The 11,332-nt window shown below is 49.9% G+C and overlaps 1 protein-coding gene across 6 annotated transcripts in view; it reads left to right on the forward strand.

Moving 5' to 3' along the window:
• EXOC6B (exocyst complex component 6B) overlaps positions 1-4,004 on the forward strand; it is a 559,588-nt gene extending 555,584 nt beyond the window's left edge. For all 6 annotated transcript variants that reach the window (XM_028514764.2, XM_028514769.2, XM_028514763.2 and 3 more), the window contains one exon: positions 667-4,004. In XM_028514764.2, the coding sequence (XP_028370565.1) occupies positions 667-793 (127 nt within the window). In that variant the 3' untranslated portion in view covers positions 794-4,004. The remainder of the gene's footprint in view (positions 1-666) is intronic.
• Positions 4,005-11,332: the final 7,328 nt, after the last annotated feature.

Below are 11,332 nucleotides of genomic sequence, written 5' to 3' on the forward strand. Positions count from 1 at the left end.
TGGAGTGGGAGAATAGTCCAGCCATTCTTTTTGTCATCTGCTTTTCTCGCACCATGTCGTCTTTGCCCCCTCCCCAACTCTAGGTCCCTACTCTGAGACAAAAGACAAGAGATCAGTCAAGCCCTCAGTTTTGTTAGGGATGGAACAGGGTGTCACCAGCTATAGTGAGGGTTAGAATTACACAGTGGCTTTGCTATTTATGTCCTCTTGGAATTGCTTGTTAAGAGTGTTTTCCTGCTTTACCTTTCAAATGTCAGCTTTAAGGTCCCTGCAGTATTAAGTAGGATTATGAGTTGATAAGTAGATCCTGGATAATCTGTAAGAGGCTTTGATCGTCACTGCTATTGCACATCCCAGGTACTACCTGTAACAGGTGCATACCTGCAGGTGGAAGGGAATGAAGTGGGTAGGGTGGGTGTGGATCATCAGGAAGCTAGCCCCTCCATAGCCGGCTCTTGACTATTTGCAAAGGTGACTGAATTTGGGAGGACTGGGGGTGCAGCAGTTCCTGAACAATGGATAAGTGTAAGCCTGACAATGGGCATGTTCTGGACTGTCCGCTGTGGGTGGCAGCTAAGGCCTACCATGCCAGCCCACCTCCTACCGATTCCCCTTCCACTGCTGTCTCCTCAAACACTCGCCCTCTCTCTCTCCTTCCCTGTTTAGGATGAAGGACACTAGCCGCAAGAACAACATGTTTGCACAGTTTCGTAAAAATGAGCGAGACAAGCAGAAGTTGATTGACACGGTGGCCAAGCAGCTCCGCGGACTCATCAGCAGCCACCACTCCTGAAGGCTGGCCTTGAGCCCCAGAGGCTGCTTGCTGCAGCCCCGCAGCCTGGGACCCGGCCCTGGCTGGCCCTGCATTTGTGCATTCTTCTTCAGAGAGAGAAAATGTATTTTTTTAATAACCTATGTACAGTATTCGCATAACCTTTCCCTATAGTAGTAGAGGCACAAGAGGAAGCAAGCATATGAGATGTTGCTAGGCTGGGTCTCAGGGGAGTTACTACTACACTGCCTGTGTTATCCGAGGGACGGTGGTCGCCCATCCCAGTGCAATGGGCCAGCTTTCACCCACAGAGCTCAGGCCTGAGGCCCAGGACCACACAGACAAAATGGGCAGTTGGCCCTGGGGTAGGGTGAGCCCACCAGAGGACAGTGCAGTGCATTCCGTTCACTCCTGGGCGCCCACTCACCACCAAGGGGAGGCGGGTTCTTTGGGATGCACGGGGAGGGCCTGGACAGCGTACTGCTTAGTCTGCTACAGAGCAGCCCACACTTCTGGGGGTGCATCTCAGCCCGGGGACTGCCACCAGCTGGTGGACAAGTGCGGCATGCATGCGACACGACGGCAGCATCACTCCTGTCCCCGTGCACAGCCGTTTCTGTAGCCCGGATCTGCCCCGGCGCCCTGACCACTGACTTGCTGTGGCAGGGCAGCACAGAGTGTGCGGGGGACGGACGGGCCCGTGCCTGGCTGCCAGTCACCCCACACAGAAGGCCAGGGTGAATGGAATCAGAGCCTCAGTCCCTTCCCCATTCATCTCTTCTCCTTCTTTCAGGGTCGGGACGCTTGGTTCAGGGCCTAGGTCACCAGTTATTACCGTAGGTCCTCACAGAGAGCCTCAGACCTGGGCTTCTGCAGCGGCCTCGCTGGGGTGGGTCCAACTCCAGAAGCCCGTAGTCTACCCTTAGGGAGAACCTGAAGACTACTTGACATTGTTCCTCTGTGTGTTAAAAATCAGCTTTCTGGCCGCCATCTTTAAAGGAGTCACCAGCTCTGCCCTGTGGGGGCAGACACAGCTGGACTGGCTGCCTCTAGTGATGGGGTCACTGTCACCATGAAGTAGACTCAGCCAGCACAGCTTGGGATTTATTGCCTCTGGCCCAAGTGTCCCTCACTGAGTCATATCCCGAAGAGTATGGCGCTCTTGCTCAGGCCCAAGGCTTCCGTCCTCCTCTGAGATCCCCGTGGCCACCTTTTGGCCTTGTCTGAGAAAGAGTATCTGTAACCCTATTCCCCAGACTCTGGAGTTTGCACAGGGAACCGGAACCAGCTGGCCCGGAGACTGTCCCAGTGTCCCAGATGCGCCCCTAGACTTAATGCAAGGGCTTTGCTGTGAGGTGAGTCAGAGGAACCCGCACTTTGAGACACTGCGGGAAGATGCTATTATGGCTACTGGCAAGAGCGCAATCGAGCATCACCAAACAATTACAGATAAGCCACACAGGTATTTCCAGCGTGGGTTAGTGGGAGGAGACTCTCATCAACAGAATTCCTCACTGCCTTTGTCAGCCACCGAGTTGCTTCTGGGGAGGGCAGTGCTTCCTTCTTCATCCCCTCCCCTGACTCCTCCTGAACGCATCACAACTGGAAAACCGCAGGGAGGCAGGCAGCCCCTTCCAAGCTGGGGGCATGGGGCTGCCCGAGAGTTTGCAGATGCCTCCTGAGGCCCTTCTTGGGGACTGGGCAGTGGGGCCGGGCTCTAGGATGGGGGTCAGGAGTGAGTGCTGCCGCCCAGAACTTAAAGAGCCAGGGAAAGGCAGGGGCCATATGAGGGAAACCCCAGATGTCATTTCCCAAGCCTTTGATTTTATTGAAAAAATGAGAAATGGTTACACTAATCTGAAGTCCTGTTGCTTAGAAAAGGCCCCCAACACCCTCCTCCACGAGTCCCCTGTTGGCAGCAGGTCCCTTCAGCTCTGAGCGCTGAGACATTGAAGGGAGAATGGGGCGACTCGTAGGTATGTCACGATTTTTGTCTTTTCCTCGGCATCGCTGGTCTGGTCTCAAAACTGTGCTAGAGAGGACTCAGTGCACAGGGCTGATGGGTGAGGGTGGCCCTCACCTCGCTCCCAGAAGTCCCTCTGAGGAAAAGGCCTACTCCAGCCCATGGTAGCGTTCTCCTTCCCTCAGTCTGCCCTTGGTCTGCCCTGAAGGACCAGCGTGCTGCTGCCGGGCTGTCTGTGCCGAGACACACTCTTGGGGGCAGGGGAAGGGAACAAAAGAGGGACCGGTTGTTTGGGTGGGTGAAGTAGGATTTTCTAGTTCCATCTGCATGGGCTGGGCCAGCCCATGAGAGGACCCAGGCAGAGGTGTGCGCCCGAGCCCCTCAGACTCCTTAGGCCCAGCCTCGGACACCCAGAGATGCCAAAGAGCCTGGAGGCCGCAGGAAGGGGGTGAGAACGTAGGGGCTGGAAGCCTGCCTGCCTTCTAGTTGGCACGGACCCCTGACCAAGTTCTCGGGGACACTGGGTTCATGTTCCCAGCTTGGGACGCGAGTGGTTTCAGTGGTAACAGGGAGCTTGCAGAGCTTTAACGTGCATAGGAAAATCCCTTCGAGTAGATTGTAAATGAAGCTGTTGGTGGGTGGGGAAAACCAGGATCCAGGGATTGGAACCAGCAGAACCCCTGTTGGCAAAGAGGGGATTAAAGCTTCCAGAGAGGGGTGCAAAGCTCCCCAGTGTTCCCCTTGCCTACTGGGCCTGACAGTCCCCAGGCCTCCACACCAGCCTACTTCCCTGCACACTTGACATGGGCTTGCTCAGCCAGTCCCAGACCCAGGGCCCTCTACTCCCAGGACTGGCATTGGCCATGACCTTCCTCGTAAGGCCCCTGAGCACACGCCCCAGGGCCAGCTGCAGACCCCCCCCCCCCCCCGAGCCTCCCTCCTCCCAGGCCTCTCTTTCTGGCTGCTTCATTTGCCTCTTTTTCCCCCTCTTTTTATTTTTTTGCCTGAATTACAATTACTTTTCCCTAATGTGTTGGAAATGGCCTTTTTATTTTGCACAGTTGCACATTTACTGAGGAAGTTTGGGCGAGTCCATGTTTAGCTCTAAAGGGAACTTTTATAACACTCACTAGTAAAGCTACTGATGCAGACGGGCCTCGTGGTTGTTGGGAAACCTCCTGTGTGGAAAGAGCATGTTTCTCCTCCTGTACATGTCCCTCTTTTAACTGCTATTAAACAAGAAAGCCTATACACCTGTTTCAAAGGCCACAGTGTCGTCTCTTGGTTTTTTGTTTTCCTGCCCTTTCCGAGCAGCGCAGCCGTGGTTGGGTGGCAGGCGTTGCCCCAGGAACTAGAGCAGGCAGAGCCTGGTGGGGAGGAGAAAGCCTGCCATGCAGGCGAGGCAGGCAGCCCTTGGACACGACCAAACTACCGGTGTCGATTTTCCTATTTATACAACTAACACCGGCATCGTCAAGAAGAGTGACCTTGGAAATGCCTCATTTACGTGGAGTAGCGGGCTAGGCAACTTGGGGCCCAGTGTGTTTTGAATACCAGCCCTGCCGTGGAAAGGTACCCAGTCAGGACAGAGTGATGTAGAGTTCTGAACAAAGCTGGCCTGGGGCTGCGGGGGAGAGCCTGTTCTAGAACTCAGTGGGGAAAGGGACAGCCATCATGGCCTGGTATCACAACCAGTCTGGTCAAGAAAGGCGGCCCAGAGAAACGTGTTAGTTAGCTGGGCCTTAAAGGACTGACATTCAAACTCCATTAAGCTCTGGGAGAGTTTTAGGTGCAGATCACATTAGAAGGGAATGTCGGCCTGAGTCAGGTATGTGCTGGGAGGACAGTCAAGGCCCTGGTGGGCACAGCTGAGCCCTGGTGAGTACGGCGGGAAGTGGTGTGACAGCACCCAGCCTGCTGGTCCCCTAGGCTGGCATGGAGCTGTGGGGATGGGGTGGAAAGAAGTCTGCGTGTTGCAACTGGGCTTTGGTGCCTGAGAGCCCTGAGCTTCAGTCCTTGCCGTGCCACTTAGTGGCTGGATGACCTTCAACAGCTCCCTAAATCGCATAATCCTTGTCTGTGAAACAGAATATTAGTTCCTAACTTACTGGATGGTGGTTGTGAAGCGGAAGTGAGCCAGGACCTGGACATAGCACATGTATTTAAGGCCTTTCTCTCACCTCCAATTCCATAACGTACCTCATGGCTGCACATCGGACAGAAGTGCCTGGGGCATCTCTGTCTCGCAGCTTTCCCTCCCCAAGCCCAACACAGGCTTAATAGTGGAGCGGAGGCCTCCCGACTTCCTGCGCCTGAGCCGGGTTCCAGCCGTCCGTTCAGGCCAGCCAGCTGCCTGGCCCAGAGCACAGCCAGCCCTTCAGTTGGGATCTGCTCCTCAACACCGCCTGGAACCTTGTCTGATCTCATCCTGGTGCCAAAGCTCACACCTTCCAGAGCTCAAGCATTCCTAACCTGGGGTCCACGAGCCCTTAGAATGTGAGTGTGCAGGCACATGTGAGTGTGTGTGCACACGCACAGGCTTACTTCCACCCATTTTTCTGGATAGAAGCGGCATGGCTTTCATCAACGTCTACAAAAGATTCATGATTAAAATATTGAGTAACAACCAAATCTCTTTGGAAATGTAGATCCCCAGTGTGGGATTGCCAGAAGTTTTGAGCGGTCCCCCCCTCTCCCCGCCGCCTATAGTTATGACAGGAGATTTTTCAGGACCTGGAGCTCTGCCACCCACCTTTTCCAGGAGCCCCACGTGAACCCCAGCTCATACCCAAAGACCAGTGCAGCTGTCATTCCTAGCTGTCTCTCCCCAGACCCGGCTAGGGTGCCAAGGGGGCCTGAGGGCCCTGCACTCCTGACAACATGGACAATCCCAGCTGGTTGGGCAGACTGCAAATGAGAGGGTCCAGCACAGAGGCGTGGGTTGTCCAAGGCAAACTGAAACCGGGCATGCCCCAGAACACTTCCCAAATCTTCTGAGCTCAGCCTGGTGCAATGTCTAGCCCAAGGCCTCATGCAGAGAGGGGCCAGCAGCCTCGTGGGGTCCTCTGAGGTGGGGAAACAAAGCCAACCAGGGACAGATGTGAAGCAGTCACCAGCTAGACCCTTTTCTCATAGCTGGGCTTCTTATCTGCCTGCTGGGCCGATGAGGGTGGGGAATAGCTAGTGGCAGATAAGAGGAGGGAGGGAAAGAAAGTGCCAGACCCTTTTTCCAAAGGCCTCAGTTTTGAATTTAATGGGCAGTGTTTGCCAGGAATGAGAGAGGCTCGGGGCCCGAGGGACCAGGGCACAAAGACTCTTGAGGAAGTAGGAGGATGAGGAGCAGAGATGTGGGGGCCTGGGCATTGTGTGGGAGAGCTGCCCCTCTATCTATTTCAATCGCTGGTGGGGTTAGGGTTACCCTGCCTTTGGGGCCCCAGCTGCTCGGTGGGGTCTGTGACATCAGCCGTTGTGATGGTAATGGACGGGCCTCTCTCACAGGGGCGCCCTTCACCGGCCAGCCCACGTCAGCTCCCAGAGAGGATTGCAGATCTGTTCCCTCGGGGTGGGGACAGGATGTGGCCCAAGACAACAGCCCCTCTCAGTCTGAGCCCACTGCTAAGTGTACCTTCCAAACCCAAGCTATGACCTTCCTCTCCAAAGCTCCAGAAAAAGAATGGAATCTGAACATTGAGACGCTTTTCTGGCCCTAAACAATCCTTCCATTCTCTAGGCTCAATGATGGGTCTATTTCCTCCTGTAAATAGGTCTCGTAATCTTCAACTTTTACCTTTGCTTCTAAGGGTAATTAATGGGACCTCCCTCTTGTTCTCCTCACACACTCCCCTCTCTGTTACAAGGCTCAGGTTCAGCTGGGTGGATGGCTTTTCTTTCTCCTCCATGAAGTGCTTATTTTTAAAGCTGATGCAGGAAGGCCCCGCCCTCCCCAGTGAACCCCTTCTCCAGAGAAGCCCGCTGGGGAAGCACCACTTCTGTGGGCCCTAGAGAGGGGCCTGCCACTGACTGCCCAGCTGAAGGCTTGCAGACGACCATTTCAGTGTGTCTCCAGGCAGATTTCCAAGGTTTAAAGGGAGATTCTAGGACAGGAGTTTTCAGGTAATGCTCTCAGGAGCCGAGTGGAGAGTTAAGTGGCGATTTGGACACTGGAGACAGAGGCAAAGGTGGGCATCGGAGAAAGATCAAAGGATCAAAGAGTCTCCCCTGCCCCCACCCCAGGGTGAGGAAAACCAGTAGGGCCTCTGGTGCAGGGCAGCATTGAGGTAGGTAGGAGGGTGAGGATAGAGGTGAGGACAGGGGTGAGGGCGGAGCCTGCGCAGGGCAGCTGGCGAATAGGCAGCTCTGCGGAGGCAGGTCGCGCAGGCAGGCCGCTGAGCCCGCGAGAGACTGGCGGCTTCCAGTATCTGCGGACTTGCCGAGTGCTTCTGCTCCAGAATGAGCTCTGCGGAGGCAGCAAAGACGGCACCCGCTGCCCGAATCCCCTGCAGCTCCTTGCTCAGCAAGTGGCGCATGGGCACTTAGGCCCCGATGGATGGTGACTGCAGCAGGGACAGCAGCTACCAAGGGAAGGGGCTGTGAGAGGACCCTCCCTGCCGGGGACAGTATTTTGTCGCTGACATGTTTAGAAAGGGTATGGTGATAATACAAAGCAAACCAGCTTTGTTGTATTATGGTTTTAAAATTCTCTACAAACACGTACCACCCCACACTTGGTATGCCACAGAGTAGGGAACAGGTTGATTTCGGGAGAAACCACAGCAGCAGTTTAATTCCTGGCGGGCAGGGTGTGGCCGGGTGGGGGTGGTGCACGTGGTTACCCGTGTCCGTGTGTGGGTGCCTGACAGAACTGGGGGCTCCCCCTGGGCACTAACCCCATTCCCATATGCAATCATGGGTAACAGTATGATACGGTTCTTTCAGATCATTTTAATATGTACAGACTGACTTTTTTCCACACAAAAAATTATATTACAGGGGTTTTCTCACTAAATGTATCTTTAAACATATTTCAATGGCAACATATGGGATTTCTTCATCTGTTATGAAGCCCATAAGTATTTATTTTCATTGTATACATGTACCTTGGGTTTATTTAACTAATTCTGAACTGGTGAATATTTGAGACATTTTCAGTAATTCAAAATCACAAACAATATTGAGAAATATATATATACCCACACACACATCTTTGCCTTCTTGCCTAGGTATTTCTATAGCATAAAATTTTAGGAGTGAAATTGATTGGTTAAAGGTTATAAACATTACAAATGTTAGTAGAAATATCATGCATTACTCTTTTGAAAATCAGTAATTTATACTCTCTTCCACAGTACATGACAGAACTTGTTTCTCTGTATATCCTCAGCCCTAAGTAATGTCAATAGTTTTTATTCTTGACGAACTGAAGTAAAGAATGGGGTCCCTTTGTTTTAGTCACACTTCTGTTCAAGTGACCCCAAGCATCTATCTGTGGTATTTGTCAGCCATTTGTACTTTCTCTTATAGGAAGGGGCCACCCATTCTGCCTTTTGTCACTGAAATGTTTAGAAAGGGTATGGTGATAATATAAAGCAAAAAAAAATTTTAATTAGGTTGTTTCCTTTTTCGTATTTATTTGTAGTTCTTTATTTATTGGGGGGGTTATCTGTCTTTGTCATTGCAAATATTTCCCCAATTTGTCTTTTAAGTTTGTTCATGGTCCATATCACTTAAAACTATCTCTCTGTCTCTCCGTCTCTCTCTCTCTGTCTCTCTCTCTCTCTTTACAGGTGACTCAAAAACCGAGAAGAGGTGGGTATTTTTGTGTGTTTTTTTTTTTTTTCTGTTTTGTTTTTGCTGTAAGCCCGAAGGTAGCATGGGGCTGGTCTGACTCATGACGGAAAATGTCAAGGCCCTGTTTCTTTCCTTCTCTCCCACTTCCCTCCTGGTGACGAAATGGTTCTAGTTTTTCCAGGTGTCACCTCTACACACGATGATGTGCAGGAACGACTTCCTGTGGCCCTCTTAGAAGAGTGAAGACCCTTCCGTCCCGCCCAGTAAGCCTCCGGTACTCAGAGCCCTAAGCAGGCCCACTTGTCTTTCTGTCCGTTCAGGACCCTGCCGGGGCCGCGCCGCTCAGCCACGTGACCAAACACCGAGGCAGGGGCGGTGGCTCCGCGGCAGGTTGAAACACGTTTTCCCACCCCGGGAGTTGGAGTAAAAGGCTGCTGTTGAGACTCATCCCGCGACGAACCACACGGCAGCTACATGATGGGGCCGTGCTGGGAACAGCATCCAGGAGACAGGCCATGGTGTTGACTATGTGGCATTTTTTTTTTTTTGCCATTTAGAAGGTTTTTCGATTTTGAAATGTCAATTTATCAGACTTTTCTTTTATGATGTTTAGAGTATATGTCATACTTAGATATTCCCCTCTTCAAAATTATAAAAATATTGACCCATTTTTCCTCATATTTCACATTTAATATTATCAATTTGAACTTGGAGGTGAAGAATATGGAAGGTTCTGATTCCAGCTGGCTAACCAGCTCTCACACTACATCACTGACTCGTTTTTAAACACCGTCTTTATCACATATTAAGTTCCCATTTACCCTTGGGTCTGTTTCTGGACTTTGCTCTCTGTGATCACTCTGTTTCTGAGTCATTACCATATTATTTAATTGCCATGTTTTTGTAATCTGTTGTAATAATATCTAGTAGTCCCTTCCTATAGTACACTGTTTTCCAGAATGTTCCTGAATATTGGTGAGGATATGGTGAAATGGTGGTAGGAAGATAAATGAATACAACTACTTTAGAAAGAAGTTTGGGGGTGGAAATTCAAATCCCTCATCTGCAGTTCACTAATTCAAAAGCTCCGAAAATGGGGAGTTCTTTCATAACTCACTTGGTAGCAAAACCGGACCCAATGTAAAGCTATTTATTGTCTTTATCTCGTTTAACCTGGATATTTTTACTTTTGCCACAAATAAAGTAATATATTTGGTTATGGAATACTTCCCCAAACCCTGAGAGTGTGATACTTGGCACATACATTATATTCCCTTTCAAAAATCCAAATATTCTTATTCTGAAACACATCTGGCCCCAAGAGTTTTGAACAATATACTGTGAACCTGCCTTTGGTAACGTTAAAGATATGAGTATAATAAGACTCGGCGATTCTACTTCTAAGAATATTTTCTAGAGAAATCTATCCACAAGTGCATAGGAGGCAGGCATAAGACTGTTCATTCCAGCCTTGGCTGGTGTGGCTCAGTGGATTGAACACCACCCTGAGAAGTAAAGGGTCACCAGTTCAATTCCCAGTTGGGGCATATGCCTGGGTTGCAGGCCAGGTCCCCAGTGGGGGATACATGAGAGGCAACCACACACTGATGTTCCTGTCCCTCTCTTTCTCCTTCCCTTCCCCTCTCTCTAAAAATAAATAAATAAAATCTTTTTTAAAAAGATAGTTTATTCTGGTATTGTGGTATATTTATATAATAGAATGCTATATATCAGTTCAAGTGAACTATATCTAACTGTGTCAATATGAATAAATCCTTAAGAAGTGATTGAATAAAAAAAGCAGCCCTGGCTGGCAAAGCTCAGTGGATTGAGTGTGGGCTGTGAACCAAAGTGTCGCAGGTTCAATTCCCAGCCAGGGCATATGCCTGGGTTGCAGGCCACAGCCCCCAGCAACCTCACATTGATGTTTCTCTTCCTCTCTCCCTCCCTTCCCTCTCTAAAAATAAATAAAAATAAAATCTTTTTTTAAAAAGCAGTGGAAGAATGGTAACAGTACAGCATAATTTACAGCTTGAAAAATAAGCATGAAAATAAACTCCAAATTCACTATAGCATGTACCTTTGCAGGGGGAGGATGACAAGGATGACCCCTGGGCACACAGTAGGTTTGTACCTTATAAAGTCTAATTTCTTTTTCTAAAAATCTGAAATGAAAATGGGAGAATGTTGAAATATGTTCACAAATAGATTTGTATTCCACATAATGTCCTCCATTTTTCATGGTTGCATGGTGTTCCATAGTGTGACTCTGCCTTAATTTAGCCATTTCCTCATTCTTTGAATTACTGTCGCTTGCTAATTTTTACACTTTTCTAGGTAATGCAGAAAGGCTATGCTAGTCTATATTCTTAACAACAACATAAGGGAGAGCCCATTTCCCCACACCCTCAGCGAGGTTGTCAGCCTGGAGTGGGGAGAAATAGTGTGTTAATTTGCAATTGCCAGTTCCTGTTGAGCTAAATCATCTTTTCATCTCATTAGCCATTTATAGTTATTCTCAAAAAATTGCCTGTTGATATAGTCATCAGTTAGAAGTATGTTCAGAGGCAAGTAATTGAAAATGGACCATAACTTCAGTAAAAAATTAGGTAGGCCCTTTTTTTTGGTTTGGGTTTTTTTTCCCCCCATATAAGAATTCTGGAGTTTTAAGCATAAGCAATACAGAATTAGCACAGCTGAGCAGCAGAGATCCAGGTAGTTTCTATCTTTCTGTTCCATCATCCTTGGCCTGCTTAACATTTCATAGGCACAGGACGGCTACTGCTCCTCCAGACATCACATCCACTTTC

The sequence above is a fragment of the Phyllostomus discolor genome, chromosome 6, assembly GCF_004126475.2.
Source record: "Phyllostomus discolor isolate MPI-MPIP mPhyDis1 chromosome 6, mPhyDis1.pri.v3, whole genome shotgun sequence".
NCBI lineage: Eukaryota > Metazoa > Chordata > Mammalia > Chiroptera > Phyllostomidae > Phyllostomus > Phyllostomus discolor.